Source organism: Puma concolor, chromosome C1 (genome assembly GCF_028749965.1).
Source record: "Puma concolor isolate L17-30 chromosome C1, mPumCon1.1.hap2, whole genome shotgun sequence".
NCBI classification, from domain to species: Eukaryota; Metazoa; Chordata; class Mammalia; order Carnivora; family Felidae; genus Puma; species Puma concolor.
Window position 1 is genome coordinate 27,228,576 of NC_141674.1, and position 23,877 is coordinate 27,252,452.

Below are 23,877 nucleotides of genomic sequence, written 5' to 3' on the forward strand. Positions count from 1 at the left end.
GATGTCAGTCTGATTCTTCTCCCTTTGTAATCGATCTATTTCTCTTTTGGGAGCTTTCAGAATTTTTGCTTTTCTTAGATGGTCTTTATTTTTTTTTTTTTTTTTTTCCCAACATTTATTTTTGGGACAGAGAGAGACAGAGCATGAACGGGGGAGGGGCAGAGAGAGAGGGAGACACAGAATCGGAAACAGGCTCCAGGCTCTGAGCCATCAGCCCAGAGCCTGACGCGGGGCTCGAACTCACGGACCGCGAGATCGTGACCTGGCTGAAGTCGGACGCTTAACCGACTGCGCCACCCAGGCGCCCCGTCTTAGATGGTCTTTAAAACCATCTCTCGCTGTCTTGCTACAGTGTTTCTGGTTTCAGTACGTTTTCCCTACTTATCCATGAGTTCTTTGATCTTTCTTTAATTCTGGTCTTACTACATCAAATATTTCCTTTTCTACCTCTTCCATTTCCTTCTAGGACTCCCAGTTACTCACATGTCGGCACTTCTGTTCTGCCCCTGGACTGCTGTCTTTTTCCTTTCCTGCTTTCTGGTGGTAAAGATCCTCAGGATGCTGATTTGTTTTGACCTGTATCTGTCACTCTATCCCATTCATTATATTTTTCATCCTGGGTATTTCCCTGTACTTCCTGTTCCTGTTTCACACTGCTAATGTTTCCCTGTACATTTATTTTGCTTTATTTTTAGTTCTCGACTAATGTGTGTATTTAGTTTGCTGTCTTTGGGGCTGAGGGTTGTACACCCCCAGGCAGCATCTGGTTATTTTGGCCAATGAGCTCATGTTTCTAAAGAGCACCAGCTCCTGTCTAGTAACATTTATTGATGAAAGGCCAAGGCCAGGCTCTATGCTGTCCATCCCAGTGAGATTAAGAAGGGGAAGGTAATAACCTCCAGACACCTCAAAGGCTCTATTAACTGCTTTACCAGTAGTTGCTTCAGATCCTTAGGAAGCAGCAGCAACTTCCTAGTTGTCATCTTCCAGTCTTGGGGCATTGGAGAGGGAAGGGTTTTTTAATCTCAAGAGCAGCCCAGCCAAGCCCTTCTCATCTCAGCAGAGCTTACGGCCCTGCCCTGACAGTGTCCCGCTGACACCAGTGAATTGACTGATTATTCCATGTGCAGCAAAGGGTAGACTTCTCACTTATGGCCTACCTCCCAGTTTATGATGACCTTCAGTCTCCTAGGCATACTTACAGGATTTGGGGGTGGTTTGTTGCTGGGTTTGGTGGTGGTTCCTCAGATTTATGCCATCTCCTAAGGTGTATTATTTTGGGGGGGAGAGGAGCCAGTAGCCTATGCCACTTTATCATCTTAATAAGGACCAAAGCCCCTACTATATCTTTACTGTTTTCTTTTTCAGTGTTTCAATGTTGTATTTTACGTGTCTCTCTTACAGTTTTACAAATATATCCAATCTGTTAACTTCAGTTTGGAAGTGGTGGTGGTGGTGACGGCAGTGGTGGTTTTAATGTCGAATCTGACAACTTTTGCCCATTAAGTGGTCACATTTTTAAAAAACTGCTTTCTCCCCCTTCATTCCTGTACGGTTTCACTGATTGAAGTATTTTTTTCTTCCCTTGTCTGGTGCAGATGTTACATATGCCAGTTACTAATTGTTAATGGTGTCCTCAATATTTATAACATGAATACTTGACTTGAATCCAGGACCTTAGCTTACTGGAAGGACCTTAGCTTACTTTAATTTCAATCATTTGACCCCACCCCCACCCCAATCTTATTTTGTTGTTCATATTTTAACTCCTTCTCTTTATTCTCCTAAGTAATACTTCTGGGAGCTTAGTAGGCCATGTTTCCCTGGAGTGTCAGCTCAGTTCAGCAGTGACAAGATCTGCCATCTTTTCCGTTGTTCAGCTGACATTTTCCTTTGAGAAGCCACATCTCCCACATCTCTAGGATGGATCACCCTTTTAGACTGTGCTCACCACAGGCACGCTCTGAAGTGCGTATCAGCCACTGTGCTAAGGAGTAGAGACAAGACGATGAGTAAGGGGACACTGGTGCTTTGGTAATGCTGAATATTTCCTGTACTCAACTGGAAATATGCCTAACAGGACAGCAGCATTGGTTTCTGGGTTTTGTCGTTTTTTCAGTGGGAAGAGTAGGGGATGAAAAATTCATCATCTCGGAGATAAAAGCATATCCTTCAGTGAGCTGTGGCTGAGGTAAGATGTAGAAATGAGCCCCACACCCCACAACAGGACAAGTCCAGAAGGCCAGTAAGTGATCAAGTCCTGGTCTCCTGCCCACCTTCTCCTCCTGTGTAGCCTGACCTGCAGCCCTGAGGAAATCTGTATCCCTGGCCTGAAGCGATTCAAGCTTTTGCTTCTGTGATTACTTCCAACCTTCAGGATGGGACAGCTGCCGCTCCTCTTCAACGTTGCACTAGATACGCACTTCCAAACCAGTGGTGCTCACAGTGTGCCCCCGGATCTGCAGCGTAGTGTCTCCTGGGAACTTAGTAGAAAGGTACATCCTCCTGTGCCAGACCTCCATCAGAAAGTCCACAGTCGATCCCCCACAGTCTGGCATCAGGCCTCCCAGGCTTTTGATCCAGCCCACAGACTTCTGCGAGGCCCAAGTTCTAATTCTGTCATTTATTGTATGTGGACCGAGTTATTTCTTGCTATGCCTCAGTTTCTGTATCTGTGAAAACAGAGCCAATTCTGCTCATGCCCAGGGGGTTTTTGTGCGCAGGGCCTTGGGTAGGGAATGAGCTCCATTGTCCTCTCCCCTCCCCTTCCTGGGAGAGAGACTGTACACCAGCCCTCCTCCTACCCTACGTGCTGTGCAAGCTGCTCCATGAACACTGCACTGTGTTCTGGGGCATGAGGCCACCCCTATTGCTTTGAAAATCCAAAAGGGAAGCACAGGGGTCCAGAAATCTAAAGTCCACACCCTGGGCGTTAGGACACTCTGAATTCCTTGCTTGGTTCAGAGGGTGGGGTGAAGGTGGAGGAATGAATCATTTTTCTGTTAACAGAAGGTTAAGAGGACAGAAAACCCCCTCCCTGAAAGCCAGGGGGGAGCAGCTGGCCAGCAGAGGCCGGGAGCCTGCACCAGTGGCCAGGCAGCGGCTGAGGCAGAATCTCAGCACCATCAGCCACACACACTGATGCCAAGGCCCACAACTTCCTTACTGGAGGCTATCGCATCCCAGGGATGCATAGGTGGCTGGACCCATGGTACAGGTCAGCAGTGTAGCACAAAGCAGCACACCCAGCAGGTACACATACAATTAAATAGCATGTTTAATCATCTCACAACAGACAGTAGTGCAGTAGTGTAAACTAAGTTTCTTTTCAAAAAGTCACTCCCTCAAAGCTCCCATTCCCCAACACCCAGGATGACCATGGCTGAGGAACCAGTGACAGGGCCAGAGGGATTCAGGAAGTCTCTGCTCCAAGGAGCTAAAAGTCTGTCCAGGTAGCCTCACAAGTACCCGAGAGCCCTATGAGGAGTTGATGTGCGCACATTCTGACACACACACACACACACACATGCAAGGGACACACAAGACAGAGGAGACCGCCATGGGGCAGTCGCACACATGCGCTCATGCCATCACATTCCAGTCAGCGTGTGACTGTCTCCTGCGGGCAGGGCATGGGGGCCTGAGTCCTGAAGCAGCAGGTCAGGAGGAAGGAAAGGGTCTGTGGCCAGCCCAGCTGTCTGACAGATGGCCCAGCAGCCAGAGGGGCCCCTCCATTCCGGAAACAGCCAGTCCTCCCCTAATCTCAGGCTGGACATGGGCATCAGTGATGAGGACAGGGGGTTCCACTTTCTCTGGACCTAGCGAAAAGATAACGGCTCTGTCCCAAAGAGGAGGACAAAGAATGTGCCCACAGGCAGGCTCTCGGAGCAGGAGGCTGGTGGTGCTTGTTCTACAGCCAGGACTTGCTGTGCGGGTGCCCTGGGAGCAGCAACACTGCCAACAGGGAACTGGAGAGGCAGCTGGGAGCTGGCTGGACAGCCCTTGGAGCAGAGGAGGGGTTTGCGAAAAAGGAGGCCCTGAGGTGAGGACATTTGGGGGGGGGGGGGGCGGCTACCAGAAGGGTTTTAAAGAGGAAACCTCTTCGTTCACAGCTTCATTCAGGGTTCCCGGAGACAGTCTCTGGATTCAGGTGCCAGCAGCTCTGGTTGAGGGTATTAGGGTGGAATGACCAGCAGATGCTGGGAGAACAGCTGCCCACGGACATGGGAGGTATGAGAACCAGCCTGGCAATGCTCTGGACTCGCACTGCCCACCCCTACCCTGAGGAAACAGACCAAGTAGCTACAAGATCTCCTCTCGTGGGCTCCTGGCCTTAAGTGGGGTCTGCCCGTTGGGCACGGAGCCATTCTGACCATGCAGGAGTTTGCCCTTCTCTCGGTCTGGCCACGTGAAGATGGCATCATCACTGTCCAGCTCCGACTCAGAGCGCATCAGGCTGCTGCTCAGCATTGGGCCTTTCTGTTTGATGCCTGCGAGAGAGAGGAGAATCCAGGCTCAGGAGCACAAAACCTTCCTCGGCCTCAGCCACACCCTGTACCCTTCTCCCAGCCTGAAGAGGAACAGAGGGACCGGGGAAATAACAGAACTGGGTTGCAATGTGGATTCCTTGTCTCCAGTATCTATTAGCTTTGGTTAACAGTGCCACCTAATGACCCATTCTCCTCTTGTTGAAATGTGCAATGTTTTATCACCTCCCTTTATGAACAGGATGGAGCTCCCACAGGAGGCAGGAAAGCACGACAAATGAGAACTCAGCTCTAGAGGACAAACTTTTCACCATACCCCGGCTCAGCATGGATGGTAAAGGGCTTGCCCGAGTTCCCGACATCAAGTGAGTACGCAACCTCGCTCCCCACAGATGCTTGCTCTGGTTCCATTGCGTGGGTGCTAGAAGCAGAGAGCCTGACTGGAGTACCAGGGACTCCCAGAGACAGTCCCAGGCCATCAGTGCATCAGAACACACAAACGAGGACCCATAAGAAGCACCTAAGTTCAGAAAGGATGCTTGAGATTCTGCAAGCCATTGCAGTCACCTTCACTACCTATCCCTGTGGCTGCAGAAACCACACCGGAAAAACAAAGCCACAGGATGAGGCATGGGAAGTGCCAACAGAAAACCCCACGTGGTAGTGTTCTGGGCCCTACACCACCCACCCTGGAGCTGACCTACCTCCTTTTTGAAAAAGGTGACCAGACAGGTGAGGTATGTTTGAAACCCCATATCCAATAGTCACTCTCCCTTCCCCCTGGTCCCACCCAGATCCCCCAAAACACTGAAGTAATGTCCTGAGATGCCTTCTCAGCCATTCTGCCCCTTCTTGGCCAGGAAAGCTGATACCAGTGTCCCAGGCTTCTCCCGTGTGGCGGGAACAGTGGGCCAACATAAGAACGAAGCCCAGGGGAGGCTCAACCCCTTCCCCTCTGTGCCTGTGAAGCCTTCCCTCCCATGCCCACATGAAGCTTCCCTTCTTCCCCAAAGCCCTCCTTCCTCCACAGCTACAGAGGACAGGAGCGGGAGAGGGAGACATGCACCCAGCACCACACCAGACAGCACTCACCCAGGGCCTTCCCACACTCACTCCTGCTCTGCCTGGAGAACTGAGCGATCTCACTCACTAAACAGTACAAGCTGGGCCTGGACAGGAGCTTCTGCAGCCACACTCCTCAGAACAGCCACAACTGGAAAGAATTCAACTGCCTGTCAACAGTACACCTGCCAGATGTATTAATACAGTGGAAATTACACAGCAGGAAATGGACAAACGACTGCTCTGCCTGACAGCACGTCGGGAAGTCATAAGTGTAATGGTGAATGGAAAGGGCCAAATACAGTGATTCCCTTTATATAAACTAAAATATCAGAAGTACGTTGGCAGGAGGAAGAGGATGACGGGAAAGAAAGGGAGCTGATTATATGGGCACGTTCACTTGCAGGAAACCCATCCAGCTGTCCGTTGGGCTAAACCACAAAAAACTACCATTTTTATGGGTTCAAAAAAGTCACACACTATTAATTTCATATGGTTCAATCTAATATGCTTCAAAAGAAAGCTTTGGAAAATCAATAGAATAGCAAAAACAAACCCAAAACCACAGTCGCTGAACGGAAAGCAGGTCTCCTGAGGCTTGCCTTGGGAGCTCACCCAGGCGGGTGCACCGGCTCCCCAGGCAGCCCTCATCAGAGCTCAGCCTGGTTCCCAGCAAACAGGGTCTCTGTCAGCGTGCTTCCACGTGCATTACCTTTCTTCACAAGGGGCCTGTTAAATCCACGCTTCAACCTATCAGCTTCCGTGCCTTACGTTGACAGGCTTGAATCCCCTTCTCCCCTACCTGCTAGTGGCTCTGCTCTGCGGGGCACCCACTAATCTGCTGAGTCCACAACTGATCTGCCGGCCAGAGCCAGAAGACCAAGCGCAAGGGGGCTCTCACCTGTCCCTCAGCTACACACTGCCCACAGACAAGGGCCTCCTGACTCTCCTCTTTCTCCTCCTGGTGACCCAGATGCAACTGGGCTCTCCCTTGCTGCCCCCCCTTCACTGGATGTCTGCCTCCTGCCCATTTTGCCTCTTCAACGCAGCACTTCCTGGTGCTATCACCCAGCCCTGTGTCCCCCACCCTCTCCTTTCTTGAGCCCCATTCCCTCTCTCCTCAGGAGCCTTACCTCTGTCTTCTGCCTCACCCTGCTTCACTTCTAAAGGACTTTTTTTCAATATTTAGGGCTTCCATTTCCTCACTGCATACTTACTGCTGGAACAACCTACATTTTCACTTCTACCATTCACCATTCTACTCTAGCTCTTCAGGTGACCAGAAACTTCCCCAGTGTCATCTTCATGGACAATTCTTATCCCTGTCTGCAACAGCTAATACTGCTGACCACTCCCTAACGGTGCACCTCTTCCCTCACTGACGGCCCTTCATGGGCTCCTCAGCTCTGGACTCTTTGGTCCCTCAACATTTTCCCCAGAAGGGATGTGACCCACTTTTGTTTTGGCCCTCACCAGCATCTAGAAGATTCTTACACTGACACTTGTAGTCCAACTGTTCTACTGGGTTCAACTGAATTCATCTTTTCTTACCCCAGCCGGCACTGCACTGATGTCTTAATTGTGTCTACAGAATCATTCTCTGTCCCTCAGGTCAGAAGTCAGCCCTGACCTTTCCCGTCCTCCATCCTGTTGACCCCATGTTGGTCGAGTCATCGTCACCTCCCTCTCAGACCACTGCAAAAGTCTCCTTGCTGGCCTCCACATGGGATATCTCCCCTTCAGTCAATTACAGGTGTCATTAGAGACTAATTTTCCTAAGCCAGCACTTTCAAGATGACACTTCCTGTCACCATCAGAATTAATGCTTAACCCTGGCTGATGTTCAAAACCTTCCGCACTTTTGTCCTCACCAGTCTTCCAGCCTCATTTCCTCAACACCATTCGCAAGCGTCCTGAAGCAAACACTTCTCTTCTCCGGCATTTCCTCTCCAGTACCACCCAACCCACACCTGCTCAGAGCAGAAGCTCCAGGACCAGCTTGCACGTCTCCTTTTCTCCCACACCTCTCGGCTAACATGCCACAAACTGCATCAAGTCTTCCCTGCAAAGGTACCTGGAATCTACGTGCCTCTCCCTATCTTACCATCTCTCCACCATTAGGACATTCCACCGAATCCTCTTTTACCTGCTCTTGCCCGTCTGATTCCTACACAGCAGCCAGGGTTGTCTCTTTTTAAAATGTAAACCAAATCAGACCATTCACCTCCTTAAAAAGCTGCCTGTGGCTGCCCACTACTCTCAGAAGGAGCCCACAGCTAGGTCCCTGCTCACCTGTGCAGCCTCGTGCCACTGGCCCCGTGCTCACCATGTCCAGTATGTCACCTTCCTCTATTTCCTCAAATGCCCTCTGCTGCTTCCAGCAGCTGGCCCTTTACCGACTTTGCTCCTTTGCCTGGAATGCGCTTTCACAGAGTCCTTATGTGGCTAACTCCTACTGGTCCCTTGGGTCTCAGTTCAAGTGTTCTTCTTTACAAAGACCTTTTTTTTTTTTTTTTTAAATTTTTTTTTTCAACGTTTATTTATTTTTGGGACAGAGAGAGACAGAGCATGAACGGGGGAGGGGCAGAGAGAGAGGGAGACACAGAATCAGAAACAGGCTCCAGGCTCTGAGCCATCAGCCCAGAGCCTGACGCGGGGCTCGAACTCCCGGACCGCGAGATCGTGACCTGGCTGAAGTCGGACACTTAACCGACTGCGCCACCCAGGCGCCCCTACAAAGACCTTTCATTATCACATGCTGTGTATCTGGGAGTTTGCATATTTCATGTCTGTCTCATAGAAGCTCCAGAGCAGCAGAGTCTGTCTGGCTCACCGTATGTAACTGGTATCTGGCAGAGGGCCTGGCAAACAGTGGTCTCAATCCATATGCACAGAGGAATAAGACACAATCTCTGCCCTCACCAATGTCACTGACTGGTAGGGGAAAGATACAGAACTAATATAGGGACAGAAATTCCAAAACAGTCACGTGACAGATGAGCATGACATTTACAGGTTAAGGGAGGGACGACAAAAACGACAAAGAGCTTTCTGGACAGAAATATGAACCAAGTCAACAAGGCGATAGATCTCAGAGAAGCCAACAGATAAGAGCTCACCCAAGGCCACGTTAGCCAGACCCAAAGTCAGTCACCAAAGGATTTCGAGGGGTGGGAAAACTTTCAGAGTAACATGAAAACAACCTTGGCCACCAGCTGGGGGGTGGACTGTGCACGTTTTTACCTCCAGGCTCCATTTCAGTGTTTCTACTTCTCTGGTTTTACAAGCCCCACCACCTCCAGGTACCACCCCAAGATGTTCTCTACCCAAGGTGCATGGGTGCAGAGCCCAGGCCGCCTGAGAGCATTTTTTTTTTTTTTCTCTAATGTGTCTGTGCTCCCTCAGTAGACTGAAATTCCGAGGGCAGAGCCAGGGTGTCAGAACTCTCTTGTTTTCCCCTCCAGCCTCTCCTAATACAAAGCTTTAAGTATGAACATGTTTGATAAATGCTTTGTATAAAAACAGTTCTGTTGGCAGAGTGTTTAGGAATAGCCCCACCTAGAGTCCCATAAACAGGCAATGCAGGTCCTGTGGCCTCATGATGATGAATGGAAACCTCACCCATGACGACACCCAGCCAAGGAAGGGAGTCCCTGCGCACCCTGACCTCCAGCCCCATCACCCAAGCCATCTCAGTGCTTGTGCAGTTGGTGATTCCTTGGTGGGAGGCACCTGAAAGACGAGTCCTGTGCACTGGGACCAGCAGGGAAGCTGCCCTCCTGCCTGTTCTAAGCCACCAGCGGAGCCCATGGATCTATCTGCCAAATACAAGGTAGAGGAAGATGGAAGAGGAAGGCCAGCTGAGGAGGAGGCCAGCTGGAGACACTGATTTCAATCCCACTGCTGCCACACCTTGTTGTCTGCCCAGAAAGGACAGACTTGTCAGGCCTAAGAGACCAAGGTCCCTGAGCATGACTAACAGGGGGCAGCATGAACAGCTGAAAGCCAGGAGGAATCCCTGAGGGGAATGAGCATGCCAAGGAAAGCAAGAGGCTTAGTCCTTCTGCAAAGAGAAGCAATACTGAGAAGTGAGCCCCAGATCAGAGCTCACCCAGCAGGCAGCTTCTGGCAGTGCAAGGCAAGGTCAGCCCTCAGCGTTTAACAAGCAAGAGTCAAAATGCTTTTCTGGAACAAACAGCTGTTAGCAACACATTTAGGAGGGGACTATAGTGACAGTAGCTCTTCATAGGGAGAGTGCACAAATCTAGAGGCCTCCGTCCCCAACCCCCAGGGCCACTACCTGCTCGGGAGGTTGGCTTCAGTTCCAGGCTCTCCTGATCCGTGGCATCTAGGATCTTATACTTGCTTTTCCTCTTGGGTTTTCCTTTCTGCCTGAAAAACACAATCCCCACAGCTGCTCAAGAAGGGGGTTCTGTGTGAGATTAGGGAGCTCACCACAGGGTGATGGCCAGACTACATAGAGGGCCCCGTCCTGGTGAGAGCTGCTTAATGGGAGGACTGTTTTCCCTTGCTTTCGCAGCTGCAGGAAGGTGGCGACTGTGATTTGTTTTTCAAGTAATGCCTCACCAATTCTGGGAAAGGAAGGTGACTCTGACTATCTTACCATGGAGCCACCACTCCACAGCAGCAAGGAAGGAGAGACTGGTTAACAACACAAACGTAAGGGGGTACAAGCTTGTCCTGCTCGCCACACACAGGCCAGTAAGTCAAGGGGAAAGATGAATGGGGTGAGAAAAACGACTTCACTCAGAAAATCAGCAAACCGAGGAGATGGCAGACTCCTGTCCCAAAGAACCATCTCCCCCAGCATGATATTTGAGCTTTTCTGTTAGGGTGGAGGAAGTGGGAGGAGGCTGGAGTCGAAAGGTGACTGATGTCTGCAGACATCCAAGGAAGGCTGTGTAACTTCTCTGTCCTAGGTTGGTTGATAATCTGTAGGAATCTGATCATGTTTCTGTGAATCTCAAACATAGCACAGGCCTATCTGAAGGTACTTGCTTATCTCCTTGAGTGAGGTAGGTCTCAGGTTAAAACAAGAGTTTTTTGTTCATCTCAGCTATAAGCAAAATTCCTTCGATGATTAACATGCCTACGTACAGGGCCCAGCAGAAGTTTCTAAGCTGTAGGTCACAGCAGCAAGGGAAAGAGGCAACGTGGAGTCAGGCACAGTTTCTCCCTATTACATTAAGAGAACAAAAACCCTGTGCTTGAGGGGTGGGGGGTGAAAGAAAGCATCTACTAATGGTGGTTGTCTCAGGCTGGTGGAAATTATCAAAAATTATTTTCACTTTCTAGGTTTCATGTGAAACCTAGGCTCAATATTGCAGGCTCTGTCTCAGCTCTGTCACGTATTAACTGTGTGTCCGTGGACAGGTGGGGTTGTTTTCCTGGGCCTCCATTTCCTTAGCTGTAAGATGAGCAAAGGTTCTCATATACATTAAAAAAAAGGTATTACAGGGGCGCCTGGGTGGCTCAGTTGGTTGAGCGTCTGACTTCAGCTCAGGTCATGATCTCACAGCTCATGAGTTCAAGCCCTGCGTCAGGCTCTGTGCTGACAGCTCGGAGCCTAAAGCCTGCTTCATATTCTGTGCCTCCCTCTCTCTGCCCCGACCCACTCACATTCTGTCTCTGTCTCTCTCAAAAATAAACAAACAGTTAAAAAAAAAATTATAATTAAAAAAAAAGGTATTACCTACAAAATGTTATCATGGTGTCTGGCACACAGCAGTGTAGAAATCATACTTATTATTAATAATGAAAAGCATACAATAAATATTCCCATTAAATATCATTTGAGAGGAAGACTCAAACAAAAAAACCTAGAACACTTAATCATGACTAATCTAAGTCTACAGTTACGTGAAAGTACATAGACACGTGAATCCCAACTAGAAAGGAAGGCATAAAAATTGAGAACTCATGTGTCAAGTGGTGAGACAGGTGGAGTGGGAGTAATATAGAACACCTATCCTAGACAGATGTGACTCAGGTCCACATTCCAGGCCCATCATGGCTATGGCCACGCTTCCCAGGTTGTGCATCAATGCAGTGACAGCCACTTGGCTGAGGGGTGTGTTCCTGCCCTCAGGAGTGGCAGAGGGTAAGGAAAGCCTTTCTGTGCATGCCTTGGGTGGGCCAAATGACTTTAACAGTGACAGGAAGGGAGGGACCCCCCAAGACTTAGCACCTTCCACATGGAAAATGCCAGATACCTCCCTAATGAATGAAGACACAACTAGAAGCTCTAATGAATTTTCAAGGAGAATCCATCTTACCTCTTACAACAACAGATCACAGTCCAGGACAGGATTCCCAGAGCGACAACGATGACAAAGGAAGCAATGATAACATACAACACGCTCCACTCTGCCAAGAGAAACAAAATGGTGAGGGCTGTGAAGAGAGAGGGGCCAGCAGGACAGTCTGGGCTGCCTCGGCCTCGGGCAGGTGGCTTCGCTCTGCAGACAGGAAGGCTGCTCAGGGAAGGTGAGACCTTGCAGTTGTAGGCAGCTGAAGCTTTCACCTTTCTAAACCATCCCTGCTGAGACCCTGAGGCAGTGTAGCAGGTTGTAAGGAGCTTTCCCAGAAGGAAAGGGAGAACAGACACTTGCAGACTTCCACTAGGCTATGGCACAGAGACACCCCGCAAAAGACAGGAGGCCTTGCAGCCAGTCTGATCTAGCCTGCAATTTGCAGTTGGTCTGATTTAAGCTTGGTTCTTTGTACAACACTGCTTCAGAGCTCTGCTCTAACCCTGAGCAGCGTGGAGGAAGGAAGTAAAAGTCCTCTGCAAACAGAAAATACACAGAGTTCTTCTCCTCGCTTGCTCATCTGCCTCGGAAACACCAACACCCACCTGCTCAACTCAGAACTACAGTCAGTGCCAAACCGGCTGGCACAGCGCCAGGCAGAAAACTCACCACAGTTGCTGTCTCCGTCCCTCAACTGCACCTTGATGAAATTCTCCATCCAAAAAGGGTCACAAATACAGCGTTTGGTGAATGAATCACAGTGGCCATGGTCAGAACAGTTCAACTGGCATGCTGAAAGTAGTAGGAAAGGGAAAAGGTCAACAGGAGTCAGAGCCAGACTGGCAGCTGCCAGCGCCCCTGCTGTGGCCCGTGGGGAAATTCCTTGGACACCCACCCCGAGGGCTTTTACAGCTCGGGCATATTGCCCGTGATCATCGCCACGGTCAGATGAAACTGGAGCAGTCAGGCCACTGAAGACAGTTCCGGCTGCTTTTACTTATTGTTACTCTCTGCCAGCAGTACATCATCTTTCATGGCCCACAGACCCCCCCTTCTTTGCATCGTTTAATTGCCAAAATAAAATACATGGTATTACAAAGGAAAGCAATTATATTGCACATGTTTTTTAAATATTGAAGAATATAAAATTCTAAGCTAATTATACATATACATGTGTCTTTATGAAAACATCAAGTAACAAGATTTAGAAGCAAGTCTAACAACTGTCATGATTTTGAAGTAGTGATGAGTAGTAATGATACTTCATCACGTAGTGTGCTATGACGTTATTTGTGATTCCTATTGCCTTAAAGTCACAGGTTCTGTTAATATTACTGGAGTTCGTGGCCCACCTTCACAACAGAGGGAAATAATGAACTTCAGTTAAAGGTAAGTGAAAATAAAGATGTCATTTTCTTCCCATTCAAACTCCTTGCCCCTCTGAACACTAGCTCATGGACCCATGGACCCCAGGTTAAAACCTCTGCAACAAGTCAGGACTCTTCCATGTCCCTGGTAGTGGAGCTAAGCGATTATATCCATGTTCCTCAAGAACAGGTGATGAAGCCTGAGGACAGCAGGACTGTGGTGAACTGTGGGCACTGGGCAGGCTTGTATTCCCAGCTTCCCAGAATTACTCACTGACAGTATTGATTTCCAGGGCTCTGAATATCAGAAAGTCTGCTTTTTGCTTCCGCAGCTCATTCTTGAGCATCGCTGCCACCTCATGGCCTTTGAAGATCTGGTGGGGAGGCTCGTTTTGAACAAAAAATACCATCTTGGTGCTGCAGAGACATGCAACAGTATGAATGAGCTGAAGCCGTCAGCAATAATAGCAGTAGCTGCCATTTGCTAAGCACTTTATGCCAGACACTGTGCGAAGCATTAGACACATTCTCTCACAGCAAGCCAGTGAGAAAGGTGTTATCAGCATCCTCTCCATTTTACAGAGGACAACACTAGGGCTCAGAGGGGTTAAGTAACTTGCCCAAGGTCACACAGTTAATTATGGCAGAGCCAAATTCCAACCCTGGTATGTCTGACTACAACACCTATGCTTTTAGAAATGCCCTAAGCTGTCCTAGCTAACAAGACAACCCATTCCAAACAAGTAACTGGAGGTCAGGAAAATGGAGATTTGGTTACAACTACATCTCTGCTGTCAGCCTTTTAACAGCTAAGACTGTGGTGTGGTGCTGTTGGGTCTGTGCCTAGGTTACCTGTAGGACAAACCATAATGCTCTGAAAAATGTATGTTGTTGGACAGCATCAAAGCATTATCCATGGGTCAAAACAGCCAAATGATCATTACTGTGACGGCAACAAGAAAGACCCCACACAGTGGTGTGGCTGGTGCAAGATTATACTACCCCATGTCCAGAATCTGTTTGCTTTCTGTCAACTTCTGTCCAGGGCAGGCCATGTTTGATCTCACCTCTATATGGGCACAAAGTCTGCTGTCTATGCCTTGGCCTTAAGAGGCCTTTTGGAGAGCCCCCTTGACTCCATGTTAGTCTCACAAATGAACCTTCTCAATCAGTGGGTCACGCTGGGTTGTAGGTGTGCCCAAGATATTGATCCCTTCAACACACAGAGTGGCTGGCTGGGACCCGGAGGCCCCAGACCAGTTGCTTCCTGTATAACCAGCCGTGTCTATTTATCCCAAAGTGCCATACACATAGCATCAGTGCCTATGTGTATCATGACATAAAAGTTTGGGAAGCACTGTCATAAAAGACTTCATAAAGTCCTCTGCACAGTGAGACTAAGGGTGGGGTATTATAAATTTCAGAATCAAGACACAGACCTTTGTCATAAAAATGTGTGGTCCATTTCTCATTATTTTCTCCCAGTTACCTAATCCATGCGAACAGTTTCAATTTCTCTATATATACCAATAAACCTCAAATATTTATCTCCTCTCCCTTAGTCTTTCCAGAATGACCACATCTACATCTGCAGAAGCTTGCTGGGACATCCACCCCATCCGTATCTCTCATAGGTACCTGTAACCCAACAGGTCTCAAAATAAACTTACAATAACCAGCAACCGAGCACTCTCTGTATGGTAGGGATACGAACATTCTCTTATTTAACTCTCAGTAACAATCCTACAAAAGTGTACAAGTAGCAGGCTAGGCTTGGAGAGGGGCAGTACCTTGCCCATCATCCCAGAGCAGACACTAATGGAGCAGGGCTCAAAAGCCAGGTCTGTCTGGTGTCTGCCCCATGCTCTTTCCTGCTATCATAGACTCCCTGCCTGCAAGCCTATCCTCTTGAATTCCTCAACTTGGCCAATCAGTCCAAGTCAGAAACCCAGAGCCACCGTGCTGCTTCTCTTCCTCATGCATCGTCTTCCAGATGCAGGGAGAGCAAGTGTGCTGGCAAACCCTTCCGTGACACGTCCAGCAGCACTCTTGCTAATGTCTTAGCACTACTTCTGCCCAGCCAATCCCCACCAGCTTGGGTCAATCCAGGCAGCCACTTGCCCTGTTCCTGTTCACAGGCTGCCAGCAGAGATTACAAAGAAAATCCCTGGGGTGCCCGGGTGGCCTGGTGGGTGAAGCATCCGACTTCAGCTCAGGTCATGATCTCATGGTTCATGAGTTCGAGCCCCGTGTCTGGCTCTGTGCTGACAGCTCAGAGCTTGGAGCCTGCTTTGGATTCTGTGTCTCCCACTGTCTCTTTTGCCCCTCCCCTGCTAGCACTCTGTCTCTCTCCCTCTCTCAAAAATAAATAAAACCACCCCCCCACCCCCCCCCCAAAAAAAAGGTCTTATTATCATGCTCTGACCCAGTGAAACTTCAGTGTTAGATTCACCTAGAGAGCATGGAAATTTCAGGCGCCCAGACCTCACTCCAGACCAACTGAATCATAATCCCTGGGGGTGAGGCTCAGGTAATGGCACCTTCATAAAAGCTCCAGGTGGTGCTATCAAGTAGCTAGAATTGGGAGCCACCACTCTAACCTCGTGTCTCTAACCTTGGATGAGATCTCAATGCTGCTCAAAGCCAGCATCCTTTTGCTGGAACTGCTGTACCTAACCTTTACCATTTTCTTCATGCTGCCCACCTCCTTCCCACCTTCTCAAAGCAGATGGCCTGGCCTCCACTTTCAAAGACAAAACCCAGAACACTAGTATCAATGCTCTCGAATGCCATCCTGTCTCTAAAATCCATCCTTAACAGCACCTTTTCCTGCCCTTCCTCCCATCTCCAGAGAAAGTGGCACACCTGCTCTGCCCACAGCCAGTCCCCGAGACCTGCCTCTATTTGGAACCCACCTCCCCAGTCTCCACCTTCTACTTTTCCTCTGCACCTTCCCTGAGTCTATAAAAGTGCTCAAGTATTTCCTGTCTTTAAAAGGTGTTCTTTTGATCTACCTCCCATCTTGTTTTCAGCACCAACCTCTTCAAAGAGTGTTTTATTTACCATCTCTGTATCCTCCAACCATGACAGAATTTGCCCTCTGTCCCCAACATCTAAGTAAAATGCTCTCACTGTAGTCCTGACGATCTAATCATAAAGCCAAAACCTGTGTCCTCACCATACTCTTCCTCTGTGGCATCTGAATCCCCTGGCAGCCCCTAGCTGCCAGCCGCCTCTTAACTTCCAGCAGACCACTCCCACCTGCTTTTTCACTCACTTCTCTACTATTGCTTCCTAGTTTCCTTTGCTGGCTCTTTTCTCCTTGCCTCGTCCTTAAATACTGGGGTTCTCCAGAGTGCTGGACATTACCCCCAGTGGGACTCATCTGTCCTTCCAGCTTTGATTCCTGCCTGTATGCAGTGATTCCCTATCTTCGGCTTTTCCTTCTGCCCCAAGTTCCAGCCCGTATTTGCCACTGTCTGATGAAATCTCTCTCCATGTAACCCATGAGACACCCTAAATTCAACAGTCAAAACTGTTATCTTTTCTTTGAAACTGGTTCCTTCTGTATCCATAATCTCAGTTAATGGCATTCACCATCTATCCAGGCATCAAAACCTAAAGCCTCATGTTTGATGCCTCATTCCCCTTCATTCCAAAGAATTACTAAGTCCTGCTGATCTGCCTCTATTTTCTTTTCATTTCTCTCTTCTGTCATTCCATTGCCACTACCTTAACTTAGGTTTATCACTTTTTTACTAAGACTAGTTCAAAAGCTTCCTGGTTGGTTCCCCAGCCTTTAGTGTCTGTCTCTCTCTCTCTGCATCTCTCTATTTTGGTCTAGCCTCCACACTAGGGGGTCTTCCTTAAAAAAAAAAACAAAAAACAAAAACAATTTCTAATTTCCTTGCTCCAAAAACAAAACAAACAAAAACTTCACACACATAAAGGAATCTAACTTGAATCCCCCCCTTCCTAAACTTATGACTATTCTCCATCTACACAGCCAGTCTTATCTTCCACCATGTCCTGGGCCTGGTAAGTGCTCTGAACCATATGACTTCCTCCAGAGAGAACTCTGTACTTTCATACCACAGGACCATGGCTCATACTTTTCAGCTATTATGAATTTCCTCCTAGTCCTTCTATGCTTGCTCAATGTAAGTTTTACTTCTTCTGGAAGATCTTTGGATCACACCCTGCCCCAACTCCTCTGGAAGAATTCATTGGCCTTGCCTCTGTGTGTCTCCATGACACCCACACATTCTGTCAAATTCACCCTGTACTGATGTTACATACTCATCTTGATTATTTTCCCTATGAGACTATGGCCTTCAAGATAAAGGACCTCTTCTGACCTTGTACCCTGGTACCCTGCTGCAGTATCTAGTACAGACTATGTGACCTGTACTAGAAGAGAAAATTTCATTAAAGAAATAGACACCATGAGTGGTTCTTGGTCAAAGAGCCCACCCTTCTCTATCTACCCACACTATTTCTTAGCTCAATCAACAAGCCCAGGGGGCCCCTGGTCTTTCCTTTTCTCCCCCCATTCATTGCCCAGCTACCTCTGCTCCGTGTACGGCTGAATCTTTTGCACAATGATGTCGGAATCCAGCACCCCCAGGAGGACCCCAATCTGGCGGATGAACATCCCCTTCAGCCTCTCAGTTAGCTGACTGACGTTGACATCCAAGATGATCTCCACCAGGTTGTTTTTCCTGGGATCTGGAAAGCATGTGGATCAGTCATGGCTTTGGAAGTAGGAGAGTTAACACAGACCTGCCATTGTGTGTCTGTTCTGGCACAGGAGAAAAAGTAGTGAGAGCATTCAGGAATGCAACTGACCTCCTGCAAATGGAAAGGGACCATACTGAATTGCTACTAATGCGGTCTGGGGCTGGTGTGGAGAGCTCTATACCAACCTGACAATTACCACACATGTGCTGGGGATCAGGCCATAACAGGGAGGCTAGGGGTTTGGTGAAGGGAGTGGGAAAGAAGAACACTTCGAGGTCTGTTCTCAAAGCTTCTGCCCAGCTGGCTTTGCTGAGCTCTCCAGGCCAAGTGGGGGATATGTACAATCTCTCCTGATCTGTGTCTGACTTTCAGTGCCTTGCTGTGCTCTGTCTACAACAATGGGAGGGAAAATGTCCATCTCAACAATCTTATTGATCCTGGAAATGCATCAGCCCTACAGGTTTGAAAACAGTAAACAAAAAATTTCCAGGCAGCCAAGAAACAAGGACTTCGCTTTAGAGCAATATCACAGCTGCATAATATTTTTACGGCTCTAGAACTGTGAGACCACTGTCCTTCATTTCTGTGTCCTAGAGGCTGTGCTACACTTGGAAGTTAAGTGATTAATCACAATACCTTATTCCCATAATTGGATGCACCATTTGCCTGTTCTGATGTATCATTTACATAATTAGTAGACTATCTGTGATCTGATTTTAAACACAGAAGAGACTTTACAGTGTCTTGGCTGTTGTCCTTCATAGAGGTAGGACAAGGACTGGAAGACCTGCCAAGATCCTTTCCCATCTAAGATACCTGTACATGAGCTTGGCCTATATAAACAAGAGTAGATTTAAAGTTAGTACCTTCGTATCAGATGCTCAGGAATTTATAAAGCTCTACCCCACCCCACACTCATTTCCTCCCTAATACTAATCTAGCCTCAAAGCAAAATAAAAATATAGTTCTATGGAAGAAAGAAATTTTATCTCTATAAATCTGAAAAATGTAAAGGACATCAGTTACTTTACCTTCCTTGGATTGTCAGATAAAGCCTGAGGCTCAACTTATAAAAATAAATTGTTTTCTGCAGCTGTGTGCTGATGAGGCATCATGACTCAAGTTATTTCTCTGCTCAGATTCCCGAAGCACCCAGAGCCCTCTCTCATCTGTCACGTGGTGAGTAGGCAGTGCTGGACTAGGGGCACAAAGGCCTGGCTCTGACACAACTGCTGTGTGACGCTGAGCAAGCCCTGCCCTCTCTGAGTTTCAGTTTCTCCATCTGAGATGAGTTGGGGAGCAGGGATCCACACTAACTCCTGTATGGGTAGGAGGGATACTGCTGGAACAGAGTCTCCACGGATTTTTCAGCTTGGGGTTTCTAGAGTGTTTAGAAGCTGGCTTTGCCACTTGGCTCTGTTCTTGCTGGGCAGAAGGGGTCCCAGGACTGAGGTCCTGCTGGGCTGAGCCGGCAGTCCCACCCAGTCCCAGCGCCAGATAAACTCACCAGGCTTCACCTCCACGGTGGTCCGGTCTGTGTCACTTTCCCCCTTCGCATCAGTCACATGCAGGTGAAATGTGTAGGTGCCCTCAACCAGGTTGGAAAGAAAGAGGATCGGGTGGTGGTCAGAGTGATTCAGCACCTCCTATGGAGTTGAACAACATGGCTACGTTGCAGAGCAAGACCACACTCCTTTCTTGGGGTCAGGTACTGCTTCTGTTAGGACTAGGCCCCCTCTGGGAAGCTCCTGCTTTTGTAACAGCTCTGAAGCCCACAGCTGCCAAGATCAGGGCAGAGGAACATATTCTGTGCCATACTAACTTGCAGAGTGACCCTAGGAAAGTCATTCAGGATCCTTGGATTTCAGAGGGCAATCCAGGTTTGACACAAGACCCCTTGGTTAAAACAGATACTGGAATGTTTGGCTCAGCCTCTTCTCCCCATCTCACCACCTTGACCCCATATAGCTCTCTAGTTCCTGGCACTTACCCCTGCCGCTGGGCTCCCCTCATCTCGGGTCCAGAGGTAGCTGACTATTGCCTTATCATCTGAGGACTTGGAGCCATCCAGTTCTGCTGTGTCCGTGGGCAAGGTAATCACCACACTCCCAGTTATCTTGGCTACAGGTGGTTTGTTCATTTCTAACCAAAGAGACATCAATGAAATGACATAACATTCTGGAAAAGAAAGAATGCTTCTTCATGATGCTAATGGGGAAATTAACATCAAAAGCATTTTAAGGGGCACCTGGGTAGCTTACTTGGTTAAGCATCCGACTCATGGTTTCAGCTCAGGTAATAATTTCACGGTTCGTGAGATTGAGCCCCACATCGAGCCTGTCATGGAGTCTGCTTGGGATTCTCTCTCTGTCTTTCTCTGTCCCTCCCCACTCATGCTCTCTCTCTCTCAAGATAAATAAAAAAAAAAAAAAAAAAAAAAAGCATCTTAAATGGAGAACTGTTTTAATTGCCTATCCATGCCAGCAACTAACAGTGTAGTAGAATTTTTTGACAATAAACCAACTTTTAGTTAGTTGGGGGTTAGGACCCAGTGAAGACCAGGCTTCAGTTCCCCTCTCTCCATGCTAAATAAAACCCAGGCAGAGCCAGAGAGCTCATGATTAATAGTATAAATTTGAAGCCACCAGTGTCACAGGTCCTGAGACTCCAGTCCCGCCCAGAGTGACATTCTTCTGACACCATACAGCAGGGGGAACAAGCATAGTTTTCTTCTGTGTCCTCCTAGCAGCTTCCCCTGGAAGGATTCCATCTCTTTGCTAGGGAAGCGCATGATGATTGGAAACAAAGGCCCAAACTGGTTTAAAGACCTGGAGGTTAGGTTTCATGCTGCTGCTACCACAAATTCTCTTTACAGTATGGCCTAAAATGTTATTTTCTGAACATCTTCTTTTATTCTTTCCTTAATACTCTAATAGAGAAAAAGGAAAAAAAGACCTCTCTTCTCCTGCGCCCCCCCCCCCCCGCCCCCCCCTTTGTTTACTCAGGTGTGTATTCTCTACTGAGCTCAAGATATTGTAGCTGGAGGCCACCTGCGCATCTCCCATCAGCTTACAGCCCTCTCCCAAGGCCATCACGGGTCACGTGCCTGCAAACCAGAGCAAGCCAATCAATGCTCGCCTCAAGTTGGCCTCAGCTGGCTCACAGGAGGAGCAGAGCAAACTACAGTGCAGGCCAGTCATTCTAAGGTCTGACAGCAGGTGTCACTGCAGCTAGCAGGAGAGTCACAGAAACCCCAGGTCTCAGCAGCAGAGGCAAAATAAAAATGCAAAGGAAAAAAACCTAATTCTTTCCCTATTCAGTTGAGAAGGAAGGCAGGGGAAGGGTGACAAGAAATTAAAAGTCACCTTATAGGCACTCCCAATTAAAGGTTGTTTTAGAGGGGCGCCTGGGTGGCGCAGTCGGTTAAGCGTCCGACTTCAGCCAGGTCACAATCTCACGATCTCACGGTCCGTGAGTTCGAGCCCCGCGTCAGGCTCTGGGCTGATGGCTCGGAGCCTGGAGCCTGTTTCCGATTCTGTGTCTCCCTCTCTCTCTGCCCCTCCCCCGTTCATGCTCTGTCTCTGTCTGTCCCATAAATAAATAAAAACGTTGAAAAAAAAAAAAGAAAAAAAATTTAAAGGTTGTTTTAGAAAAGCACATAACAGGAGCCCCTGGGTGGCTCAGTTAAGCTTCCAACATCGGCTCAGGTCATGATCTCATGATTTGTGAGTTCGAGCCCTACATCGGGCTCTCTGCTGTCAGCAGAGCCTGCTTCGGATCCTCTGTCTCCCCCTCTCTCTCTGCCCCTCCTCCCCTATCTCTCAAAAATAAACATTAAAAAGAAAAAAAGTTCATAACAGCTGCCCTTTCCCCCAACTTATCCCCCACCCCTTGTCTCTCATCAATTTCTGCAGCCAAAAAAGAGATGCCTGATTCCTCAGTTATCTCACCCAGAGGCTGCACCAACCCAAGACAGGGAGGTACCTTCTTTGACAATGACATTCACAGAACTTTGGCTTTGCAGGTTCCTCTCATCTTTGACGGTCAAGGTAAACACGTAGGTTCCTACTTGTAGCCCTGTCACAGTGGCGACACTGCTGTTAGCATTCTCGAGCTGCACCCCATCGGGTCCCCTGGACAAAGATGGAAACCAAAGGGTAGAGTTGTACCTGTCTGCTGTTCTTCCATCCCTGACTCAGCAGAAGCAGACAATTACTGCCTCAGCTGATGCACAAACTATTGTTTCCCAGACCTTGAGAGGACATGTTTAAAAATAATACATCTGGGGCGCCTGGGTGGCGCAGTCGGTTAAGCGTCCGACTTCAGCCAGGTCACGATCTCGCGGTCCGTGAGTTCGAGCCCCGCGTCAGGCTCTGGGCTGATGGCTCAGAGCCTGGAGCCTGTTTCCGATTCTGTGTCTCCCTCTCTCTCTGCCCCTCCCCTGTTCATGCTCTGTCTCTCTCTGTCCCAAAAATAAATAAATGTTGAAAAAAAAAAATTTAAAAAAAAATAAAAATAATACATCTGGACAGAGTGTCATTTGGCACCAAAATACAGCTACCTGCTGATCAGAAAATTCCATTCACCAGCTTTCAAACACATCTAGCCTTATCCTTTTTATGAGTTTCTAGAACATTCAAACTCTGCTGTTCCAGTTTGTAAAAGGAAGAAAGCGCTCTGAGCAGGTCCCTGATCAAAAGAACGATTTCAGAGTGATGTTTCTGAAAAGCATTTCTGGCCCAGTAGTTGGTTCAGCTCTTGCCAGCAAAGAAGCAAAATGCGTTTCTTAATCATATGCCAAACTCCCTCCCACTGAAAAGTCAAGGAAAGGAAATGGGCCAAAGCTGCAGAGGAACTCTCAGCAAAACCATCCTCTTCTTAGCAGCTCTGAAGCAGAGCTCCCAGACAGGGGCCACAGAGGCCCCAGGACACCCTGCATCCTTCTTTCTCCCCTGTGGCCTCACATAGCAGCCTGCAGCCAGAGAGTGAGCTCTGTGCCAACATCCAGGCACAACTCTGCACATACCAGAGAGCCCTTCTGTTCAAGGAGCAGAATGCCCCAGAGAGCTTTGTTTAAAATTAAGAGATGACCAGAGAAATCTGCAGTCTTCCAGGTTTTTGCTTTATTTTGCTGTTTAAACATATAATCTCTGGCCCTAGTCATCCCTCCTGAAACAGACTCTCCTCCAAGAAGCTACTCTAAGCACTATTTCTGCTATATGATTTCTACTCAAATGAAGGTTTATCAGCTGTCTTTAACAGTTACGACGCAAACACACTGGGCTGAGGAGGATTAGGTTCTCCACAATAGACAAGAGCTGAGGAAATGAATTTCTAGAATCCAACTCACCAATTGTAAAGTCCAGTGGTTTCTATAGTCAAATTATAGCCCCTTCCCACCCATTTTGAATGCCCTAGTCACCAACAAAAACAAAAAAAAAAACCTCAGTCTGTCCTTAGTTGCTACCTTTAGAAACTAAGAATGCTTTTTAACTCTTCCTTGGAATTCCTTTGCTTTCTGTGGGATCCTGAATACAATCTGAGTTCCATTTGTTATGGTTTAAAGGAGCTGAAAGAAACTGTGAGAACCAGAAATGGTTCGATTAGGTAATTCCAGCTTAATTAGTATTATTTTGGTTAGTGCCTTTGGCCTCTCACTAACATAATTGGTAAATGATGTCTTTAAGGAAACAATAACAGAGTAATGCTTTCATTGTGCAGATGAATTTTCAGTTCTCTTTAATAGCTGCTCTGCCCTATCCACACTGCCAGCCTTACCCAGTTAATTTTGAGCAACAGTATTTTTCTGCTCCATTACCCCTTCCATCCCGCCTCTCAAGTGTAATTAAACTATGCATTTCGGCAGATGGATTGTACCTGTAAAAGCACCAGGACCACAAAGTACTAACTGGGGACTAGCTGATGATAAGCATACTTTTTTCTTACAAA

The 23,877-nt window shown here is 48.1% G+C and overlaps 1 protein-coding gene across 7 annotated transcripts in view; it reads right to left on the bottom strand.

Moving 5' to 3' along the window:
• Positions 1-1,583: 1,583 nt before the first annotated feature.
• The window catches only part of KIAA0319L (KIAA0319 like), a 98,972-nt gene continuing 76,678 nt past the window's right edge, over positions 1,584-23,877 (bottom strand). For 3 of the 7 annotated variants that reach the window (XM_086716433.1, XM_086716432.1, XM_086716438.1), the window contains 10 exons: positions 21,913-22,061; positions 19,919-20,070; positions 19,436-19,574; positions 17,757-17,916; positions 13,463-13,605; positions 12,491-12,613; positions 11,846-11,936; positions 9,850-9,941; positions 4,804-4,908; positions 3,260-4,490 (listed from right to left, as the gene is read on the bottom strand). In XM_086716433.1, the coding sequence (XP_086572559.1) occupies positions 4,303-4,490; positions 4,804-4,908; positions 9,850-9,941; positions 11,846-11,936; positions 12,491-12,613; positions 13,463-13,605; positions 17,757-17,916; positions 19,436-19,574; positions 19,919-20,070; positions 21,913-22,061 (1,342 nt within the window). In that variant the 3' untranslated portion in view covers positions 3,260-4,302. Of the gene's footprint in view, positions 2,673-3,259; positions 4,491-4,803; positions 4,909-5,315; positions 5,735-9,281; positions 9,368-9,849; positions 9,942-11,845; positions 11,937-12,490; positions 12,614-13,462; positions 13,606-17,756; positions 17,917-19,435; positions 19,575-19,918; positions 20,071-21,912; positions 22,062-23,877 lie in introns of those variants that run through there. The other 4 variants (XM_086716435.1, XM_086716437.1, XM_086716434.1 and 1 more) reach the window with 4 other exon arrangements.